Source organism: Phalangium opilio, unplaced genomic scaffold (assembly GCF_054372755.1).
Source record: "Phalangium opilio isolate 3A_F unplaced genomic scaffold, DU_Popi_V2 ptg000098l_1, whole genome shotgun sequence".
NCBI classification, from domain to species: Eukaryota; Metazoa; Arthropoda; class Arachnida; order Opiliones; family Phalangiidae; genus Phalangium; species Phalangium opilio.
The window spans coordinates 3,422,322-3,446,229 of NW_028324201.1; the positions used below are offsets into that span (position 1 = coordinate 3,422,322).

Consider the following 23,908-nt stretch of genomic DNA (forward strand, 5'->3'; position numbering starts at 1 on the left):
CGTGATATTGTGTAATTTGGACGTTTTAAAATTACATCTGTTCCAGTTATTTTCATAAAACATATCGTGTCGAAGTGGGATTCGAACCCACGCCCTCAAACGAGGACCAGAATACACAGATTCACATCGTGATCCAATGAAACTAAGAACCCTTGAGTCTGGCACCTTAGACCGCTCGGTCATCCTGACGTGGTTTTAAGTAATTTAGACGTTTAAAATTACATCTCTTCCAGTTATTCTCATAAAACATATCGTTTCAGAAGTGGGATTCGAACCCACGCCCTCATGCGAGGACTAGAATGCACAGATTCACATCGTGATCCAATGAAACTAAGAACCCTTGAATCTGTCGCCTTAGACCGCTCGGCAATCCTGACGTGGTTTTACCTAATTTTGACGTTTTAAAAATACATCTCTTCCAGTTATTTTCATAAAACATATCGTGTCAGAAGTGGGATTCGAACCCACGCCCTCAAACGAAGACTAGAATACACAGATTCACATCATGAACCAATGAAACTAAGAACACTTGAGTCTGTCGCCTTAGACCGCTCGGCCATCCTGACGTGGTTTAATGCAATATGGACGTTTAAAATTACATCTCTTCCAGTTATTTTTATAAAACATATCGTGTCAGAAGGGGGATTCAAACCCACGCCCTCTAACGAGAACCAGAATACACAGATTCACATCGTGAACGAAGGAAGCAAAGCCCCTTAAGTCTGGTGCCTTAGACCGCTCGGCAATCCTGGCGTGATATTGTGTAATTTGGACGTTTTAAAATTACATCTGTTCCAGTTATTTTCATAAAACATATCGTGTCAGAAGTGGGATTCGAACCCACGCCCTCTAACGAGGACCACACACAGATTCACAACGTGAACGAAGGAAGCTTAGCCCCTTGAGTCTGGCGCCTTAGACCGCTCGGCCATCCTGACGTGGTTTAAAGTCATTTAGACGTTTAAAATTACATCTCTTCCAGTTATTCTCAAAAAACATATCGTGTTCGAAGTGTGATTCGAATCCACTCCCTCAAACGAGGACCAGAATACTCAGATTCGCATCGTGATCCAATGAAACTAAGAACCCTTGAATCTGTCGCCTTAGACCGCTCGGCAATCCTGACATGGTTTTACCTAATTTTTACGTTTTAAAAATACATCTCTTCCAGTTATTTTCATAAAACATATCGTGTCAAAAGTAGGATTCGAACCCACGCCCTCATACGAGGACCAGAATACACATATTCACATCGTGAACGAAGGAAGCTAAGCCCCTTGGGTCTGGCGCCTTAGACCGCTCGGCCTTAGTGACGTGATTTTAAGTCATTTAGACCTTTAAAATTACATCTCTTCCAGTTATTTTCATAAAACACATCGTGTTCGAAGTGAGATTCGAACCCACGCCCTCAAACGAAGACATGAATACACAGATTCACATCGTGAACGAAGAAAGCTAAGCCCCTTAAGTCTGGCGCCTTAGACCGCTCGGCCATCCTGGCGTGATATTGTGTAATTTGGACGTTTTAAAATTACATCTGTTCCAGTTATTTTCATAAAACATATCGTGTCGAAGTGGGATTCGAACCCACGCCCTCAAACGAGGACCAGAATACACAGATTCACATCGTGATCCAATGAAACTAAGAACCCTTGAGTCTGGCACCTTAGACCGCTCGGTCATCCTGACGTGGTTTTAAGTAATTTAGACGTTTAAAATTACATCTCTTCCAGTTATTCTCATAAAACATATCGTTTCAGAAGTGGGATTCGAACCCACGCCCTCATGCGAGGACTAGAATGCACAGATTCACATCGTGATCCAATGAAACTAAGAACCCTTGAATCTGTCGCCTTAGACCGCTCGGCAATCCTGACGTGGTTTTACCTAATTTTGACGTTTTAAAAATACATCTCTTCCAGTTATTTTCATAAAACATATCGTGTCAGAAGTGGGATTCGAACCCACGCCCTCATGCGAGGACTAGAATGCACAGATTCACATCGTGATCCAATGAAACTAAGAACCCTTAAATCTGTCGCCTTAGACCGCTCGGCAATCCTGACATGGTCTTACCTAATTTTGACGTTTTAAAAATACATCTCTTCCAGTTATTTTCATAAAACATATCGTTTCAGAAGTGGGATTCGAACCCACGCCCTCAAACGAGGACCAGAATACACAGATTCACATCGTGAACGAAGGAAGCTAAGCCACTTAAGTCTGGCGCCTTAGACCGCTCGGCCATCCTGACGTGATATTGTGTAATTTGGACGTTTTAAAATTACATCTCTTCCAGTTATTTTCATAAAACATATCGTGTCAGAAGTGGGATTCGAACCCACGCCCTCAAACGAGGACCAGAATACACAGATTCACATCGTGAACGAAGGAAGCTAAGCTCCTTGAGCCTGGCACGTTAGACCGCTCGGTCATCCTGACGTGGTTTCAAGTAATTTAGACGTATAAAATTACATCTCTTCCAGTTATTCTCAATAAACATATCGTGTTCGAAGTGTGATTCGAACCCACTCCCTCAAACGAGGACCAGAATACGCAGATTCACATCGTGATCCAATGAAACTAAGAACCCTTGAATCTGTCACCTTAGACCGCTCGGCAATCCTGACATGGTTTTATGTAATTTGGACGTTTTAAAATTACACCTCTTCCAGTTATTTTCATAAAACATATCGTATCAGAAGTGGGACTTGAACCCACGCCCTCTAACGAGGACCAGAATACACAGATTCACATCGTGAACGAAGTAAGCTAAGCCCCTTGAGTCTGGCGCCTTAGACCGCTCGGCCATCCTGACGTGATTTTGTGTAATTTGGACTTTTTAAAATTACATCTCTTCCAGATATTTTCATAAAACATATCGTATCAGAAGTGGGACTTGAACCCACGCCCTCAAACGATGACCAGAATACACAGATTCACATCGTGAACCAATGAAACTAAGAACACCTTAGTCTGTCGTCTTAGACCGCTCGGCAATCCTGACATGGTTTTACCTAATTTTGACGTTTTAAAAATACATCTCTTCCAGTTATTTTCATAAAACATATCGTGTCAGAAGTGGGATTCGAACCCACGCCCTCATACGAGGACCAGAATACACAGATTCCCATCGTGATCCAATGAAATTAAGAACCCTTGAATCTCTCGCCTTAGACCGCTCGGCAATCCTAACATGGTTTTATGTAATTTGGACGTTTTAAATTTACATCTCTTCCAGTTATTTTCATAAAACATATCGTGTCAGAAGTGGGATTCGAACCCACGCCCTCAAACGAGGACCAGAATACACAGATTCACATCGTGAACCAATGAAATTAAGAACACCTTAGTCTGTCGTCTTAGACCGCTCTTCAATCCTGACATGGTTTTATGTAATTTTGACGTTTTAAAATTACATCTCTTCCAGTTATTTTCATAAAACACATCGTGTCAGAAGTGATATTCGAACCCACTCCCTCAAACGAGGACCAGAATACTCAGATTCGCATCGTGATCCAATGAAACTAAGAACCCTTGAATCTGTCGCCTTAGACCGGTCTGCAATCCTGACATGGTTTTACCTAATTTTGACGTTTTAAAAATACATCTCTTCCAGTTATTTTCATAAAACATATCGTGTCAGAAGTGGGATTCGAACCCACGCCCTCATACGAGGACTAGAATGCACAGATTCACATCGTGATCCAATGAAACTAAGAACCCTTGAATCTGTCGCCTTAGACCGCTCGGCAATCCTGACATGGTTTTACCTAATTTTGACGTTTTAAAAATACATCTCTTCCAGTTATTTTCATAAAACATATCGTGTCAGAAGTAGGATTCGAACCCACGCCCTCACACGAGAACCAGAATAAACAGATTCACATCGTGAACGAAGGAAGCTAAGCCCCTTGGGTCTGGCTTCATAGACCGCTCGGCCATCCTGACGTGATTTTAAGTCATTTAGACGTTTAAAATTACATCTCTTCCAGTTATTTTCATAAAACATATCGTGTTCGAAGTGAGATTCGAACCCACGCCCTCAAACGAAGACTTGATTACACAGATTCACATCGTGAACCAATGAAACTAAGAACCCTTGAGTCTGTCGCCTTAGACCGCTCGGCCATCCTGACGTGGTTTTAGGCAATATGGACGTTTAAAATTATATCTCTTCCAGTTATTTTCATAAAACATATCGTGTCAGAAGTGGGAGTCGAACCCACGCCCTCTAACGAGGAACAGAATACACAGATTTACATCGTGAACGAAGAAAGCTAAGCCCCTTAAGTCTGGCGCCTTAGACCGCTCGGCCATCCTGGCGTGATATTGTGTAATTTGGACGTTTTAAAATTACATCTCTTCCAGTTATTTTCATAAAACATATGGTGTCAGAAGTGGGATTCGAACCCACGCCCTCAAACGAGGACCAGAATACACAGATTCACATCGTGAATCAATGAAATTAAGAACACCTTAGTCTGTCGTCTTAGACCGCTCTTTAATCCTGACATGGTTTTATGTAATTTTGACGTTTTAAAATTACATCTCTTCCAGTTATTTTCATAAAACATATCGTGTCAGAAATGATATTCGAACCCACACCCTCAAACGAGGACCAGAATACATATCGTGTTCGAAGTGAGATTCGAACCCACGCCCTCAAACGAAGACTTGAATACACAGATTCACATCGTGAACCAATGAAACTAAGAACCCTTGAGTCTGTCGCCTTAGACCGCTCGGCCATCCTGACGTGGTTTTAGGCAATATGGACGTTTAAAATTACATCTCTTCCAGTTATTTTCATAAAACATATCGTGTCAGAAGTGGGATTCGAACCCACGCCCTCAAACGAGCACCAGAATACACAGATTCACATCGTGAATCAATGAAATTAAGAACACCTTAGTCTGTCGTCTTAGACCGCTCTTTAATCCTGACATTGTTTTATGTAATTTTGACGTTTTAAAATTACATCTCTTCCAGTTATTTTCATAAAACATATCGTGTCAGAAGTGATATTCGAACCCACTCCCTCAAACGAGGACCAGAATACTCAGATTCGCATCGTGATCCAATGAAACTAAGAACCCTTGAATCTGTCGCCTTAGCCCGGTCTGCAATCCTGACATGGTTTTACCTAATTTTGACGTTTTAAAAATACATCTCTTCCAGTTATTTTCATAAAACATATCGTGTCAGAAGTGGGATTCGAACCCACGCCCTCATACGAGGACTAGAATGCACAGATTCACATCGTGATCCAATGAAACTAAGAACCCTTGAATCTGTCGCCTTAGACCGCTCGGCAATCCTGACATGGTTTTACCTAATTTTGACGTTTTAAAAATACATCTCTTCCAGTTATTTTCATAAAACATATCGTGTCAGAAGTAGGATTCGAACCCACGCCCTCATACGAGAACCAGAATAAACAGATTCACATCGTGAACGAAGGAAGCTAAGCCCCTTGGGTCTGGCGCCATAGACCGCTCGGCCATCCTGACGTGATTTTAAGTCATTTAGACGTTTAAAATTACATCTCTTCCAGTTATTTTCATAAAACATATCGTGTTCGAAGTGAGATTCGAACCCACGCCCTCAAACGAAGACTTGAATTCACAGATTCACATCGTGAACCAATGAAACTAAGAACCCTTGAGTCTGTCGCCTTAGACAGCTCGGCCATCCTGACGTGGTTTTAGGCAATATGGACGTTTAAAATTACATCTCTTCCAGTTATTTTCATAAAACATATCGTGTCAGAAGTGGGATTCGAACCCACGCCCTCTAACGAGGACCAGAATACACAGATTCACATCGTGAACGAAGAAAGCTAAGCCCCTTAAGTCTAGCGCCTTAGACCGCTCGGCCATCCTGGCGTGATATTGTGTAATTTGGACGTTTTAAAATTACATCTCTTCCAGTTATTTTCATAAAACATATCGTGTCAGAAGTGGGATTCGAACCCACGCCCTCAAACGAGGACCAGAATACACAGATTCACATCGTGAACCAATGAAATTAAGAACACCTTAGTCTGTCGTCTTAGACCGCTCTTCAATCCTGACATGGTTTTATGTAATTTTGACGTTTTAAAATTACATCTCTTCCAGTTATTTTCATAAAACATATCGTGTCAGAAGTGATATTCGAAGCCACTCCCTCAAACGAGGACCAGAATACTCAGATTCGCATCGTGATCCAACGAAACTAAGAACCCTTGAATCTGTCGCCTTAGACCGGTCTGCAATCCTGACATGGTTTTACCTAATTTTGACGTTTTAAAAATACATCTCTTCCAGTTATTTTCATAAAACATATCGTGTCAGAAGTGGGATTCGAACCCACGCCCTCATACGAGGACTAGAATGCACAGATTCACATCGTGATCCAATGAAACTAAGAACCCTTGAATCTGTCGCCTTAGACCGCTCGGCAATCCTGACATGGTTTTATGTAATTTGGACGTTTTAAACTTACATCTCTTCCAGTTATTTTCATAAAACATATCGTGTCAGAAGTGGGATTCGAACCCACGCCCTCAAACGAGGACCAGAATACAAAGATTCACATCGTGAACGAAAGAAGCTAAGCCCCTTGAGTCTGGCGCCTTAGACCGCTCGGCCATCCTGACGTGATTTTGTGTAATTTAAACGTTTTAAAATTACATCTCTTCCAGTTATTTTCATAAAACATATCGTGTCAGAAGTGGGACTCGAACCCACGCCCTCATACGAGGACCAGAATACACAGATTCACATCGTGAACCAATGTAATTAAGAACACCTTAGTCTGTCGTCTTAGACCGCTCTTCAATCCTGACGTGGTTTTATGTAATTTTGACGTTTTAAAATTACATCTCTTCCAGTTATTTTCATAAAACATATCGTGTCAGAAGTGGGATTCGAACCCACGCCCTCATACGAGGACTAGAATGCACAGATTCACATCGTGATCCAATGAAACTAAGAACCCTTGAATCTGTTGCCTTAGACCGCTCGGCAATCCTGACATGGTTTTATGTAATTTGGACGTTTTAAACTTACATCTCTTCCAGTTATTTTCATAAAACATATCGTGTCAGAAGTGGGATTCGAACCCACGCCCTCAAACGAGGACCAGAATACAAAGATTCACATCGTGAAGGAAAGAAGCTAAGCCCCTTGAGTCTGGCGCCTTAGACCGCTCGGCCATCCTGACGTGATTTTGTGTAATTTAAACGTTTTAAAATTACATCTCTTCCAGTTATTTTCATAAAACATATCGTGTCAGAAGTGGGACTCGAACCCACGCCCTCAAACGAGGACCAGAATACACAGATTCACATCGTGAACCAATGAAACTAAGAACACCTTAGTCTGTCGTCTTAGACCGCTCGGCAATCATGACATGGTTTTACCTAATTTTGACGTTTTAAAAATACATCTCTTCCAGTTATTTTCATAAAACATATCGTGTCAGAAGTGGGATTCGAACCCATGCCCTCATACGAGGACCGGAATACACAGATTCACATCGTGATCCAATGAAACTAAGAACCCTTGAATCTGTCGCCTTAGACCGCTCGGCAATCCTGACGTGGTTTTAAGTAATTTAGACGTTTAAAATTATATCTCTTCCAGTTATTTTCATAAAACATATCGTGTTCGAAGTGGGATTCGAACCCACTCCCTCAAACGAGGACCAGAATACACAGATTCACATCGTGAATCAATGAAATTAAGAACACCTTAGTCTGTCGTCTTAGACCGCTCTTTAATCCTGACATGGTTTTATGTAATTTTGACGTTTTAAAATTACATCTCTTCCAGTTATTTTCATAAAACATATCGTGTCAGAAGTGATATTCGAACCCACTCCCTCAAACGAGGACCAGAATACTCAGATTCGCATCGTGATCCAATGAAACTAAGAACCCTTGAATCTGTCGCCTTAGACCGGTCTGCAATCCTGACATGGTTTTACCTAATTTTGACGTTTTAAAAATACATCTCTTCCAGTTATTTTCATAAAACATATCGTGTCAGAAGTGGGATTCGAACCCACGCCCTCATACGAGGACTAGAATGCACAGATTCACATCGTGAACGAAGAAAGCTAAGCCCCTTAAGTCTGGCGCCTTAGACCGCTCGGCCATCCTGGCGTGATATTGTGTAATTTGGACGTTTTAAAATTACATCTCTTCCAGTTATTTTCATAAAACATATCGTGTCAGAAGTGGGATTCGAACCCACGCCCTCAAACGAGGACCAGAATACACAGATTCACATCGTGAACCAATGAAATTAAGAACACCTTAGTCTGTCGTCTTAGACCGCTCTTCAATCCTGACGTGGTTTTATGTAATTTTGACGTTTTAAAATTACATCTCTTCCAGTTATTTTCATAAAACATATCGTGTCAGAAGTGATATTAATAAAAACTGTCTTTGTACACAAAGACGCGAAAAAGTAAGAGATAAGTGTAGAAAATTAATTGTTTGAAGTAACAGATATTCAAATTTTCATTTTTGAAGACGTGATTATAAAACATCAATTATTTGAAAAAATTTCTTATCTTAGTTTTTTTCACCAAAATTCCTTGAGTAAAATATTTTATCCTTAAACATGTGCATCATTTTAAAAATAGAAAACGTATGCATTTTATTTTCTTTTTAAAATTTAGAGCCAGTTTGAGTATTCGGGCCTATAAGGAGAATAAAATGGGCAGAAAATTGTTGATAGCAGACAAAATAAAACAAGCATGAAAACTTAACAAAACGTGTTCGTTTATTTTAAAGTTTTCGAGGTTTCAAAAATTGACGGGTTGTATATCGCTCAAAGCTGCAGATATTTTGACTCTAATAACTACATCACAGTCAAAGGGCGAATGTAATTTTCGGTTCGCAATATTTTCAATTTTGAAATATAAAAATAAATACTTCTAGCTCTATTTTTCAGATATCCGAGTATTTGAACTTCCTCGAAGCAAATGTTTCTCGAAAATAAACAGTAGTATCAAGGTAGTTTCTCTGAAATTTTTGTGAAAAAAACTAAGATAAGAATTTTTTTCAAATAATTGATGTTTTATAATCACGTCTTCAAAAATGAAAATTTGAATATCTGTTACTTCAAACAATTAATTTTCTACACTTATCTCTTACTTTTTCGCGTCTTTGTGTACAAAGACAGTTTTTATTAATATCTGTCACTTCAGTCTTAATATGAATTAAAACTGTTTAGAAACTAGTATTTTAAAACGTATACTGAAAAGCAGGCGCTCCATTTAAGTCTTGTGGTGTTGCGCGTATGTTAGTTACCAGGGTGAGAAATAAGGAAAATTTTTAAACTGGTCATTTGACCAGTAGAGCCCAAGGGTTTTAATTAAAAAACTGGTCAATGACCACTTAATATTTCTATATACTGGGTACGTTCAGTAACGAAAATCTCAAGGAAATCGCTGTTTTCTTGATGTTTGGTTGATGGCCTCGAGACGTCACAGTGACGTAGAAGGTTGTTGAACGATAAAGTGACATTTTGAAGTTAGCGCTGTTTTCGAAAATGGACTTGGGGAAACGCATTACCCTCAAAAGCGCCAAGAGTTTTAAGCATCCCTTATACGCGTACGTGTAGCCACCTTTGACAATGCATTGGTATAATGCACTGTGGAAGGTAGCTACACGTACGCGTTTAGGCTCGCAAATAAGGAATTTTTTTAAGAAAATTCCAGTCTATTTGAATGGCAGAAGTAGTTTTGAAAAGAAAACTAATACAATTACTGTAGGAATAGCATCATTGGAATTTAAATTTTAAATCCCGCGCCAAATTTTCCTCTGTCAAGTGTTCAACAATCAAGTGCTAAGTCACGCCATCAAAAAAACCATATCGATTAGATCGTTTTTTTGATGGGCAAGCGCTGAGCATCATGACGTCAAAACCGGAAACGCGAAAAAGCGTACAGTAGGAAAAATCTCACATCGCTTAGTAAGCGCTGCCATCAAAGAGGGTTACTGAACGTACCCAAGGTCAGAGCACCACTGAAATGGCTCTAGGGATGGTTTTATTATACCGTTTATTTGTTTTATAAGCATTAATTTCTATAACCAACTTCTGGGAATTATTTTTTACTAAAGAAGGGGAATTTAAAAAGTGGTCACGGTGACCACTGGACCCCCAGGCATTTAATAAATAAACTGGTCAAAGCAATTTTTAAACTGGTCATTTGCCCAGTGCCACCGCCTTATTTCTCACCCTGTTAGTTACCACGTTTGAACTAACAAGGCCCTAACCATCTATTATCAGAGGTGGATTAGGGGAAGTTACGAAAAAGGCCGAATTTCTGGATGGGCAAATGCTTTATAAAAGCGATGGGGGAACATAGAGCTACTCTTTATTTTTAAGCCCCCCCCCCCCAAAAAAATGAGAGAGAATTCGCGAGGATAGCAGGGTAACGATATCGCCACCTAACGGATTGAAAATAGCGTCTGCTTTAGTGTATGATGTACAAGGCTTACTCAGTCAAGAGTCGTTTATAGTTAGAAATGGAACAATCGTCCCATTATTAAGAAGTTAATAGAACAATTAAAAAATGATCTCAGCTATTTTGTGACTTCCTCTGAAACTAGAGTAGCGTTGGTGGCCCATTTTTAAGTTCCAAAGCAGGGTAAATACCTTTCCGTTTAACATCCGATTTCTTTGGTGGTATTGTGACGGGGTTTATTAAAGTCAAGCACTGGGTTGAAAGCGCGGCAAAGGCTTAGCTATCTTTTCCGATTTTTCGCTACTTTTTGTCGGTTTTTTTATCTATGTTACAACCTACAGACTTATTTCTCATATTTTTTTTGACCATTAAATAAAACTTACATTGAGTTGATACTTCTTCATAACTTTTAGAGCTGTTAATACTTATAAGAGGTCGCGAAGAGTTTTCAAGCTTAACTTCGGAAGCCATTTTCTCAATTTCCCGTGTTAGTTCTCTTAACATCCACCAGGTAGAGACCTAAATCTTACTCCGTTGATAGAGGGGAGGAATTTTAACCCACCCAGCCGTTTCTCTTCCTCTCTCTCGTAAATAAAATGCCCCCACAGTGAGCCCTATGGCTCGTTCATAACTTCCCCTAATCCACCTCTGCTATTATAGAAGTATTTATCTTGATTGCTTCAACGCCCAGTCCAACTCAAATTGCCTTCCCGTCGTTTTCACGTGCAAAGCACAGTGGATGCAATAATACAAATGGATTCCGAAGACTCAGGCTAAAAAATTATTACGTAGACCTGTGTACAAAAACAATCTATACACCTGTGCACAAACATATTCCATAGACCTGCGCTGGGTGACCACATTTCCTATATTTTATAATTTTTCCTATTATCGGATGTCTTCCTATTAGTTCCTATAATTTCGATAATTTTCCTATATTTTCCTATTTTTTGAAATAGGAGATATTTTGTGCGCTCTCACTTTTGGTTTTGTTATATATCACCAAAGCTATGGAAGCCTCTAAAAATATTTGTCAGGGAAGTCTGTGATGTTTTAAAGTTATAGCATATGTTTCTAAGATTACGTTCCATAAGTATGACACTTCCTATATTTCGAAATGCTAGAGACTTAATGAGAGCTAGTTCGAGAACGACGCGAGAATTGACTACACACGATTCTCTACTCCATCTTCCTATTTAGTCTGTACTAAGCCTTTGACAGGGCCTCATCAGGCGTCGCTTTACGAGAATCTATGACGTTTCATTTACGTCACTTCGAGACAAGCTCTCAGTTTCCAGTGACAAATTTATGTAACATATCTTACGAAATTATGGTTATAATTAAACCAAAGCTCCTTTGTAAATCTTGACTTATTACTTTCAAAACATTTGCAACATATATTTTGCTATTTTTTCAAGAGTAGTTCTCTTGTCTTTTCCTGTTTTTTTAATTATACACCTATATCTATATAAATCAAAGTCCTGACTGACTGACAGACTGACTGATAATCATCGCCCAGCCCAAACCGCTGGCCCCAGAAGGCTGAAAATTTGGAGGAACGTTACTCGTAAGTAGTAGGCGCGTACTAAGAAAGATTTTTCCAATCCGCCGCCATCTTCATAAATGGCGCCCAGAAATGTAACAAATCTTCTCTTTGTAAGAAAGTCCGTGAGTTTCAACCGATTTCACAAATATTTAGTACACTGGATTCCTTTAACCTATAGACGGGTCTTGGTCTTTCGGGATCGATTTGTTGCCATCATTTTAAATGGCGGCCAGATATTTAAAAACCTTTCTTTATAGAATGTCTGCGTGTAAAGTAATAAAAAATGTCCCGACGAGCTGATGGGCGACGCCGAGTGCCTTCGCTCCTAGGATGCTACAAAAATATTAGTCGAATCAGTAAAATCAAAGAGAATATACCAAGAGGAGCGGAAGCTCTAGCATTTTTTGGTAGCCCTGAGTTTTAGGGTTCTAGTTCCGGTGAGTCACGTGATCGCGAAATTCGCGTCCTATATTCCGTAGTCTGCTAAAGTAGGGTTAGCTTCCTTTGATCAGACAAAGATGTCGTTAACACTATGGGATGGTTTAAAAAATGTTGAAGGTAAGTTAATAATACAAAAACATTACAATTTAATCAACTGTTCTGTAGCTTCTGTTAACACTAAGACTCGGCTCTAAAATTTTCTCGATAAGCAGACGACATATTCTAACCAATGAGAGGTGTAGCGAATAAGCCAATCACGAGAAACCTGATGTAGTTCCCTAAAACTCAAAGCCACCAATTTTAAAAGCCTTGGCAAAGGCTAAAGCTTCCGCTCCTCTTGGTATATTCTCTTTGGTAAAATGTACCCATACTTGATGGAAGTTCTTACTACACTCAAGCGATGCCGCGGGTAACAGCTATAATTTCCTGTAAATCAATTGTAAATTTCCTATTTTCCTATAACTATTACAAGGTTATTTGTGGTCACCCTGAGTGCACAAACATATTTCGTATATAACATAGACTTGTGAAAACACATGTCATATAATTGTGTACAAACAGATCCCGTAGACTTGTGCACAAACAGATCCCTTAGAATTGTGCAAAAACAGATCCCTTAGAATTGAGCACAAACTGATGTCATAGACTTGCGCACAAAATTATGTCATAGACTTACGCACAAACAGATGTCATAAACTTGTGCAAAAAGAGATGTTATATACCTGTACACAAAACGATTCCATGGACCTCTGCACAAAAACATTCCATACCCCTATGCTCAAAAATATGCTCAAGAAAATCTCGTACACCAGTGCACAAAAGTACTGCATATCCATTTGCACAAAAATATCCCGTATCCATTTGCAGAAAAATGTTCTTTAGACCTGAGCACAAACAGATGCAGTGGCCTTTGCAAAGACAGATTCCTTGGCCCTCTGCACAAACCGATTCAGTAGGCTTGTGCACAAAAATATTCCGTAGACCTGTGCACAAAAATATTCCGTAGACCTGTGCACAAACAGATACCGTAGACATGTGCACAAACAGATACCGTAGACATGTGCACAAACAGATTCCGGATACTTGGACACAAACGGAAGTCACAGGGTTGCACAAAAAAATACATCATAGACTTGCGCAATAAGAGATGTCAAGGATATGTGCACATCAGAATCCACGGACTAGTGCAAAAACAGAAGTCTTAGACTTGTTTACAAACAGAAGTCATAGACCTGTTTCCATAAAGATTCCATACCCATTTGCACAAAACAATTTCATACCCATTTGCACGAAACTATTCCATACCCATTTGAACAAAACGATTCCATAGACCTGTGCCCAAAGAGATTCCATAAAACAGTGCACAAAAGATTCCCTAGACCTGTGCTCAAAAAAATATGCCGTAGGCCTGTGCACAAACAGATGCCGTACACCTGTAAAGAAACAGATTCCGTAAACCTGTGCACAAACAGATGCCGTAGGCCTGTGTACAAACAGATTCCGGAGATCTGTGCGCAGATTCCGTAGCCATGTGCACAAACAAATTGCGTAGACTTGTACACAAGTGGAAGTCACAGGCTTGTGCACAACAGATGTCATAGACATGTTCAAACCAGATTCCATAGTTTTGTGCACAAACAGAAGTCATAGACATGTGCACAAAAAACATTCTATAGACTTGTGCACATCAAGTTTCCATAGACCTGTGCACAAAAGATTTCATGGAGATGTGCACAAAATATTTCATGGAACTGTGCACAAAACATTATATATGCTTGTGTACATAAAGATTCCATAGACCTGTGTACATAAAGATTTCATACCCATAGCACAAAACTATTCCATAACCATTTGCACAGAAATATTCCCTAGACCTGCGCACAAAATATTTCATAAAACTGTGCTGTGCACAAAACGATTCCATTGACCTATGCACAAAATATTCTATTGGCTTTTGTATAAACATGTGACATAGACCTGTGTACAAAAATATTCCATGGACCTGTGCACAAAAACATGCCTTGGACCTGTTCAGAAACATTCCATACCCATATATGCTCAAAAATATTCCACACCCATTTGCACAAACATTTTCCGTAGACCCGTGCACAAACAGATGCCGTAGACTAGCGCATAAACAGATTCCATAGATTTGCGCACAAATATACTACGTAGACTCGTGCACAAATAGATTCCACAGACTTGTACACAAACAGAAGTCACACGGTTTTGCACAATCCGTTGTTATAGACTTGTGCACAAACAGATGTCATATGCTTGTGTAAAAAACTGATTTCATACTTCCTCAAAAAGAGATGTCATCGACATTTGCACAAGAGATTCCGTAGACTTGTGCACATAAAGATTCTTCAGACTTGTGCACAAACATATTTTGTAGACCTGTACACACAGATACCATAGACTTGTGCAAAAAAGATGTCAAATATTTGAGCAAAAACACATACCTTAGACTTTTGCACAAACTGATGCCATAGACTTGTGCACAATCATATGTCCTAGACCGGTGTACAAAACATTCTATAGATTTGTGCACAAACATGAGTCATATACCTGTACACAAAAATATTCCACGGACTTCTGCACAAAAACATTCCATATACCTGTACACAAAAATAATCCATGGACCTCTGCACAAAAACATTCCATATCCCTATGCTCAAAAATGTTCCTTACCCATTTGCACAAAAATATCACGTTCACCTGTGCACAAAACTATCACGTACACCTGTGCACAATATTATTCGGTATCCATTTTCACAAAAATATTCCGTACACCTGTGCACAAAAATACTCCAAATCCATTTTCACCATAATATTCCATACACCTATGCACAAAAATATTCCGTACACCTGTGAACAAAAACAGTTCGTACACCTATGCACAAAAATTTCCGTACAATTGTGCATAAAAATATTCCGTACACCAATGCATAAAAATATTTCATACACTTGTGCACAAATAGAATCACAGACTTGTGTACAAAGAAATGTCGCAGACTTGCGCAAAAAGAGATGTTATAGACATGTGCACATCAGATTCCATAGAGTTATGCACAAACATTTTCAATGCCCCTATGCTCAAACAGATTTCAAACCCTTATGCTCAAAAAGATTCCATACCCATTTGCACAAAAATAATACGTAGACCCGTGCTCAAAAATATTCCGTAGACCTTTGCTCAGACAGAAGTCACTCGCGTGTGCACAACAGATGTCATGGACTTGTGAATAAACAGATGTTATAGACTTGTGCACAAAGAGATGTTATAGACTTGTTCACACACAGGTGTTATAGACTTGTTCACAAGCAGGTGTTATAGAATTGATAACAAACAGGTGTTATAGACTTGTTCACAAACAGATGATTTAGACTTGTGCACAAACAGATACTTTAGACTTGTGCAAAAACAGATGCTTTAGACTTGTGCACAAACAGATGTTTTAGGCTTGTGTACAAACAGATGTTTTAGACTTGAGCATAAACAAATGTTATTGACTTGCGCAAAAAGAGATGTTTTAGACTTGAGCATAAACAAATTTTATTGACTTGCGCAAAAAGAGATGTCATAGAAATGAGCAAATCAGATTCCATAGACCTGTGCACAAACAGAGGTCGTAGACCTGTGAACAAACAGATGTCGTAGACCTGTGCACAAACAGAAGTCGTAGACCTGTGCAAATAAAGATTTTTCACTTGGACACATAAAGATTCTTCAGACTTGTGTGTGCACGTAATGATTCTTCAGACTTGTGTGTGCACGTAATGATTCTTCAGACTTGTGTGTGCACGTAATGATTCTTCAGACTTGTGTGTGCACGTAATGATTCTTCAGACTTGTGTGCACATAAAGATTCTTCAGACTTGTGTGCATATAAAGATTCTTCAGACTTGTGTGCATATAAAGATTCTTCAGACTTGTGTGCACATAAAGATTCTTCAGACTTGTGTGCACATAAAGATTCTTCAGACTTGTGTGCACATAAAGATTCTTCAGACTTGTGTGCACTTAATGATTCTTCAGACTTGTGTGCACATAAAGATTCTTCAGACTTGTGTGCACATAAAGATTCTTCAGACTTGTGTGCACATAATGATTCTTCAGACTTGTGTGCACATAAAGATTCTTCAGACTTGTGTGCACATAAAGATTCTTCAAACTTGTACACATAAATATACCATAGACCCATGAACAAAAAATTCCATAGACCTGTGCACAGAAGATTCCATACTCCTATACTCAAAAGGATTCCATGCAGATTTGCACAAAAACATTCCGTAGACCTGTGTAAAACAATATTCCAGAGGCTGTGTAAAACAATATTCCATAGGCCTGTGCACGAAATGATTGCATAGGCCTCTGCACAAAGAGAATTTATACTCCTTTGCACAAAAATATTCTGTAGGTCTGCGCTTAAACAGATTCCGTAGACTTGTACACAAACAGATGTTATAGTTTAGACTCGTGTAAAAATTTAATTACCTATAATTGGTAATTATCTTTAATTGCTTATTTTGTTTAATTAAGTTTAATCTGTACTTCGCAACTAAATTAGTTGGACGCGCAATAGTTATAATGACAATTAAGCTAGCTAATTGCCCTACAAATTTGATTATCCGCAGTAAAACGACGTAAGTCCTAGAATGACTTTCCTTATTACTTAACCCAAGCAAAAAAGTCTTAAGTTCCACAGTTTAAAGGTAAACCACGTAATTCGGAGCAGGTACTTAAAACTATTAATAACAATACTTAAACTTTGTTTTTCTTAATGAAACAAAAATTGGCGCCCACTTTAAAAATGGGGCTTTCATTTAAGACCGTTTTCAAATCTATCAAACGTATAGTTATTTTTGTAAGTGTAGTTACAAAATGGGTAAGTTTGGAAAATTTCCCATGTTATTTCTATGGAGATTCCCTAGTTTTTCGCCAAAATCTGTGATTAATTTTATGGAAATGAAAACCACCCTTAGCAACTTTATGCTTTATAAAATAAACTATTAGGTGGATCATCTTGAAATTTTTACCACATATTAAGGGCCCGGATTTTAGTTCAGTAGAAAAATTTCGAAACAATAAACTTAATACGAAAAAAGTTAAAACCAATCCAAAAACCTTCCTTATACATTAAAGCCGTCATCAGGCCTTATCTAAGGGAGCTACCGCTCCCTTAGAATTCGAACCCACTCCCTCAAACGAGGACCAGAATACACAGATTCACATCGTGAACCAATGAAACTAAGAAAACCCTAGTCTGTCGTCTTATACCGCTCTTCAATCCTAACATGGTTTTATGTAATTTTGACGTTTTAAAATTACATCTCTTCCAGTTATTTTCATAAAACATATCGTGTCAGAAGTGATATTCGAACCCACTCCCTCATACGAGGGCCAGAATACACAGATTCACATCGTGAACGAAAGAAGCAAAGCCCCTTGCGTCTGTCGCCTTAGACCGCTCGGCCATCCTGACGTGGATTTAAATAATTTAGACGTTTAAAATTACATCTCTTCCAGTTATTCTCATAAAACATATCGTGTTCGAAGTAGGATTCGAACCCACTCCCTCAAACGAGGAACAGAATACACAGATTTGCATCGTGATCCAATGAAACTAAGAACCCTTGAATCTGTCGCCTTAGACCGCTCGGCAATCCTGACATGGTTTTATGTAATTTGGACGTTTTAAATTTACATCTCTTCCAGTTATTTTCATAAAATATATCGTGTCAGAAGTGGGATTCGAACCCACGCCCTCTAACGAGGACCAGAATACACAGATTCACATCGTGAACGAAGGAAGCTAAGCCCCTTGAGTCTGGCGCCTTAGACCGCTCGGCCATCCTGACGTGATTTTGTGTAATTTGGACGTTTTAAAAATACATCTCTTCCAGTTATTTTCATAAAACATATCGTGTCAGAAGTGGGATTCGAACCCATGCCCTCATACGAGGACCAGAATACACAGATTCACATCGTGATCCAATGAAACTAAGAACCCTTGAATCTGACGCCTTAGACCGCTCGGCAATCCTGACGTGGTTTTAAGTAATTTAGACGTTTAAAATTATATCTCTTCCAGTTATTCTCATAAAACATATCGTGTTCGAAGTGGGATTCGAACCCACTCCCTCAAACGAGGACCAGAATACACAGATTCGCATCGTGATCCAATGAAACTAAGAACCCTTGAATCTGTCGCCTTAGACCGCTCGGCAATCCTGACATGGTTAAACCTAATTTTGACGTTTTAAAAATACATCTCTTCCAGTTATTTTCATAAAACATATCGTGTTCGAAGTGTGATTCGAACCCACTCCCTCAAACGAGGACCAGAATACACAGATTCACATCGTGATCCAATGAAACTAGGAACCCTTGAATCTGTCACCTTAGACCGCTCGGCAATCCTGACATGGTTTTATGTAATTTGGACTTTTTAAATTTACATCTCTTCCAGTTATTTTCATAAAATACATCGTGTCAGAAGTGGGGTTCGAACCCTAGCCCTCTAACGAGGACCAGAATACACAGGTTCACATCGTGAACGAAGGAAGCTAAGCCCCTTGAGTCTGGCGCCTTAGACTACTCGGCCATCCTGACGTGATTTTGTGTAATTTGGACGTTTTAAAATTACATCTCTTCCAGTTATTTTCATTCAAAGTTCTATTTTTTCTAACTTTCCTGTTTTTTGGCCGTTTTTCTTATATTTCAAGGATAAACTTCCAATATTTTCCTTTATTTCAAGGATAAATTTTCTATATTTTCCTTTATTTCAAGGATAAATTTCCTATATTTTCCTTTATTTCAAGGACAAATGTCCTATATTTTAATTTATTTCAAGGAGAAATTTCCTATATTTTCCTTTATTTCAAGGAGAAATGTCCTATATTTTCCTTTATTTCAAGGAGAAATTTCATATATTTTCCTTTTTTTCAAGGATAAATTTCCTATATTTTCCTTTATTTCAAGGGCAAATGTCCTATATTTTCCTTTATTTCAAGGATAAATTTCCTATATTTTCCTTTATTTCAAGGATAAATTTCCTATATTTTCCTTTATTTTAAGGAGAAATTTCCTATATTTTCCTTTATTTCAAGGATAAATTTCCTATATTTTCCTTTATTTCAAGGATAAATTTCCTGTACTTTCCTTTATTTCAAGGATAAATTTCCTATATTTTCCTTTATTTCTAGGATTAATTTTCTGTACTATCCTTTATTTCTAGGATTAATTTCCTGTATTTTCCTAAATTTCAAGGATGAAATTCCTGTAACTTCCTATATTTCAAGAACAAATTTCCTATAATGTCCTATATTTCAAGGACAAATTTCCTGTACCTTCCTATATTTCAAGGATAAATTTCCTATATTTTCTTAAATGAAATTTAGTGGTAAATTTTCAGTGGTCACCCTACCCTGTATGTGGGGTTATTTTCTTTTTAACGTTGACTTGCTCCAAATGTTGTACATAAAGCTCAGCTTTTTCCTTTTGACGTCTACTGTTCTTTCCAGACAGACCGAAAAATATGAGTCGTATATATCCTCGTCTGCTCTGAAAATATGTAACGATTATTGTACCCTTTTTCACCTTAGTTCTTTCGACCGAATGGCTGCTGCTAGATAAGGACCCGCTTCCTTTAAATCAGTACCACCATAAGTTTATAATATATGTTTCCATGATAAGTATGACACTACCTATAGTTCGTAATGCTAGAGACTTTAAATACAGCAGAACGACAGACGAGAATTGAAGTACCACTCGGTGGGTTAATTAATTTTGCAGGACTTCCATCTAGCTCCTATTTAGTCTGCATTACTAATTAGGCCTTTGATGCCAGCGCCTCAATCACCAGGCGTACGTCGCTTTACCTCGAATCTATGACCTACCTTAATCACTTCAAAATTACAAGCTCCAGTTCTAAGTTACCAGTGACAAACTTATGGCCAACATATCTTATGAACTTATGGTATACCACGTTCAGAATCAAAAAAGCGAAAAAATTCTCTCTTTCTCTCTTAAAACAAAAGTACGAGAAACAAGATTAAACTTTTCACCAAAATTCTGACACTGAATTTTAGCTGTTTTTCTCTATCGCATATCGCAATAATTACACCTAATTTTCAGCCAATTATATATTACTAGCTTTGTTAAAAAGTTTTTACAGCTTCCCGGGTAATTTTCCTAAGCCTTGGTTGTGTTAAATTAAAATTCGGGTTTATACTCTCATTTAAAAGCCCGGTTTTCTCTACTTCAGTATAATTTAGCCCAAATTTCAGCATAAGTTCATTACAACTGTTTAAATAAGTTTGCCACTGCTTACTAAGAGACCGAAGTGACGTAGGTGGAACGTCATAGATTCTTGTAAAGCGACGCCTGGTGAGGCGCTGTCAAAGGCTTAGCTGGTGTGTAGACAAAGACTTATTTAATCAAGATATGGATGGCTTAAAACAATACGAACCATCCAAATTTGGTGCAGGACTGATAACATTCAAGCCTAATCTAACGTCTATGCATCCTCATACACCCAATCAATGTTCCGTCTTAACCCTAATATTAAGCAGACGATACTGCAACCCCACTCCGTTTTTGAAAAGGATCCATTTATACAGCGTTTCAGATAAAATTGCTAAGCCTCGGTCGGGTTTATATTTAATTTAAGATACTGTACATTTTTATTAACCTAAATGAATTCTTGAATTCAATAAACGTTAATGAGAACATAAAGTGCAAACACATACAAAAAAGAAATGCTTTTTGGGTTTAGAGATTTTTAAAGGTATACTATAGGTACAAAAAATCCTTTTAAAAATGGGAATAAATAATTTTTGAGCTCGTTTTAAAAGGTGTTTGCTAAGACTTTTCCGCGCGTAAAAGGCACTTACCTTTTAGGCTTGGAGAGTTGTGAGATGGAGGCGATGGAGAAGTAAAGGTGGGTTTCCATACGCGCTTGAAAGTCAAAAAGCTTGAGCTGAAGCTGCAAAATTTCAAGCTTAAGCTCAAGCTCTGATTACGTTGTGTTTCCATTCGAGCTTACTGAGTAGCTTGCGATTGAAAACCATCCCGATTTTGCTTGAACAGTACGCCAAGCTCATATCTATCGCATGTTGATATTTGCTGATCAATCGGGCTCAAGCTTCATGGAAAAGTAGATGGCGTTGCTAGAGTTCCTCATTTTTAGCCAATGAAAATAAAGAACAGGTAAATTGAATTGAATATATGGCGGATTGACGGTTGTTTTACCAGATTAATTAGTGAAAATGCCAACACAACGGGAATTAAAAGAGTTATTAAAACAACAAGCGGAAGATAAAAGAAAGGAGGCGATAGCTATTAAAGAAAAGTTGATAATACAAGTTCAAGAAAACTCAGCTATTTGGGATAGAAGGTTGGAAGACCACAGGAAGAAAGATGTTGTGGAATGTCTTTGGGGAGACATTTCAACTAAAATGGGTTTACCGAGTAGGTCTTGCCTTAATTTTTTGATAATGTCGGTTATTTATTAACTTTGGAATATTAGAGGAAAAATGCAAATCTCTATGGAAAAGTCTGGTTGATTCTTTCCGCACCCATTTCAACACAGTTACCTACTCGAAAAGTGGTCAAGAATTTGATGATAGTATTTTCGACTCAATACAGTGGACATTCTTCAAGCAACTCCTATTTTTAAAGGATGTTTTTAGCAGACGAGAGTATGATAAAGTGTCCATATTTTGAGACTATTGTCTATTAATTATTTTTCAAATTCTATCTAGAACTAGTTCCAATTTCCCTTCGGCTCTGGAATCAGAAAGTAGTGTTGGGGCTTCAAATACAGAACAGTCACTGGACAACACTTGTGACGAACGTACTGAATCCAGTAATGAAGCATCAACGTCCAAAAAAAAGGAGTATTTATTCAGTGGCCACTCATTTACCTTCCAAGAAGAAATTGTTGAAGATGTTGACAGTAATGTGGAAAGTGAGTCTGAACAAATTAAACCTAAAAGTAGTGAGCCTCAAACGACTACCAAAAGAAAAGAACCAAGTAAAACATGCAACCCAAGTAATAAGAAAAGGAAATCCGATAATAGGGATCCGACAATATTGGATGCAATTCAGGCAACAAACAAGTAAGTTCATCATAGTGGAAATTCTTAATTTAATCTAATTACTAATAGTAATTAGAATAAATTAAATTACTATGCATTTTAATAAATTTAGGGCATTAACAAAAGAATTATCATCATCGGAACGCTTTGGTGAATACGTTATTAGGTTACACGAAGCTGTTCCGGAGAACCTAAAGTTAAAATGTGAAATGGAAGTCATCCAAATAATGTACCAATATTCCAATAGCGATTCAACTTAGCTGATTTTATTAAAAATTAAACATATTTAACAATTGAGTCTTCTTTCACACACATTATTATTAACGTTGGACCCCAGGTAACCCCCATTGCCATGGCACTTCTCCATTTTCACTTGAAAAGTACCGAGTGAAAGCTTTACGAACGTCGCTAGCTTCCAAACTGAAATTTCTCGCTTTCGAGGGTTTGAAGCTGGTTAATCCTTTCGCTGGCAGGCATTCGAGGACCTCCCTCCACTTCCCATGCTCAACATTTTTCAAAAGGTCATGGCTATCAGCAAAACCGTCTGGACAATATATTTTAGATTTCTCCTTTGCTTCCTCAATTAAAAGATAATTGTGCAATATAACACACGCTTTCACCACAATATCGACATTTGACGGTTTTAACAACATTGGACCTCTGAAGATCCTCCATCTGGCGGCCAAAATCCCAAACGCGTTCTCACTACATCTTCTGAAAGAATGATTCACATCATTTCATTACAAAAGAATGACTGCAACAAGCCAGACTATTAAATATGTACCTCGCACGGCTTAAACGGTAGTTAAAAATTCTTTTTTCGGAATCCAACTCGTTTCCAGGATACGGTCGCATGAAATTAGGCAAAAGCTGAAAAGCTTCGTCACCAAGAAGAACATGAGGAACAACTATGTCGCTATTTGGGGCTGCCCTTGGTTGTGGAAATCCAGCTTTTTGATTTTGAACCGCTTGACCAAATGAAGACGATTTAAACACTCCTCCATCTGAATGTGATCCATAACCACCTATGTCAACTACAACAAATCGGTATTTCGCATCCACAACAGCCATGAGCACTATTGAGTTATAGCCCTGCAATTAAATTGGTCTAAACTGATGTATTTTACAAAATTTATTTATGCATACTTTATAATTGTAATATAATGTTCCACTTTTCCCTGGCTGCTGTATCATCACATGCTTGCCGTCTACGGCACCACAACACATTGGATAATCCCATAAAGTTTCATATTCCTTTGCTATCCTGGCCCACATTTTCTCATCGGGTACCTTTTAACAATGAGATGATATATTTATATAGAAAATTATGTTCAAAGCCGGTTATAA

At 38.4% G+C, this 23,908-nt stretch overlaps 1 protein-coding gene and 4 non-coding genes across 5 annotated transcripts; 1 reads left to right on the forward strand and 4 right to left on the reverse strand.

Annotated features, from left to right (window-relative positions):
* Positions 1-2,696: 2,696 nt before the first annotated feature.
* On the reverse strand, positions 2,697-2,818 carry TRNAL-CAA (transfer RNA leucine (anticodon CAA)). The gene is made up of 2 exons: positions 2,781-2,818; positions 2,697-2,742 (listed from the first exon to the last, which is right to left on the reverse strand). It is a non-coding gene; the product is annotated as a tRNA-Leu (tRNA).
* Positions 2,819-6,521: 3,703 nt separating this feature from the next.
* On the reverse strand, positions 6,522-6,643 carry TRNAL-CAA (transfer RNA leucine (anticodon CAA)). The gene is made up of 2 exons: positions 6,606-6,643; positions 6,522-6,567 (listed from the first exon to the last, which is right to left on the reverse strand). It is a non-coding gene; the product is annotated as a tRNA-Leu (tRNA).
* A 444-nt stretch (positions 6,644-7,087) lies between these two features.
* On the reverse strand, positions 7,088-7,209 carry TRNAL-CAA (transfer RNA leucine (anticodon CAA)). The gene is made up of 2 exons: positions 7,172-7,209; positions 7,088-7,133 (listed from the first exon to the last, which is right to left on the reverse strand). It is a non-coding gene; the product is annotated as a tRNA-Leu (tRNA).
* Positions 7,210-18,197: 10,988 nt separating this feature from the next.
* Positions 18,198-18,319, reverse strand: TRNAL-CAA (transfer RNA leucine (anticodon CAA)). Its single transcript has 2 exons — positions 18,282-18,319; positions 18,198-18,243 (listed from the first exon to the last, which is right to left on the reverse strand). It is a non-coding gene; the product is annotated as a tRNA-Leu (tRNA).
* Positions 18,320-21,421: 3,102 nt separating this feature from the next.
* On the forward strand, positions 21,422-22,854 carry LOC149634508 (uncharacterized). Its single transcript, XM_089851036.1, has 4 exons — positions 21,422-21,932; positions 21,991-22,162; positions 22,226-22,582; positions 22,674-22,854. The coding sequence occupies exons 1-4, from the start codon at positions 21,731-21,733 to the stop codon at positions 22,819-22,821; spliced, it is 879 nt and encodes a 292-aa protein (XP_089707162.1). The 5' UTR covers positions 21,422-21,730; the 3' UTR covers positions 22,822-22,854.
* The last annotated feature ends 1,054 nt before the right edge of the window (positions 22,855-23,908 follow it).

What these genes read in the sequence shown, in the direction of transcription:
- LOC149634508 (XM_089851036.1), top strand. Translation starts at nt 21,731, where the DNA reads ATGCCAACACAACGGGAATTAAAAGAGTTATTAAAACAACAAGCGGAA. An exon ending in AACTAAAATGGGTTTACCGA is followed by an intron (nt 21,933 to 21,990) that starts GTAGGTCTTGCC and finishes TTGGAATATTAG; the next exon opens with AGGAAAAATGCAAATCTCTA. An exon ending in GATGTTTTTAGCAGACGAGA is followed by an intron (nt 22,163 to 22,225) that starts GTATGATAAAGT and finishes AATTCTATCTAG; the next exon opens with AACTAGTTCCAATTTCCCTT.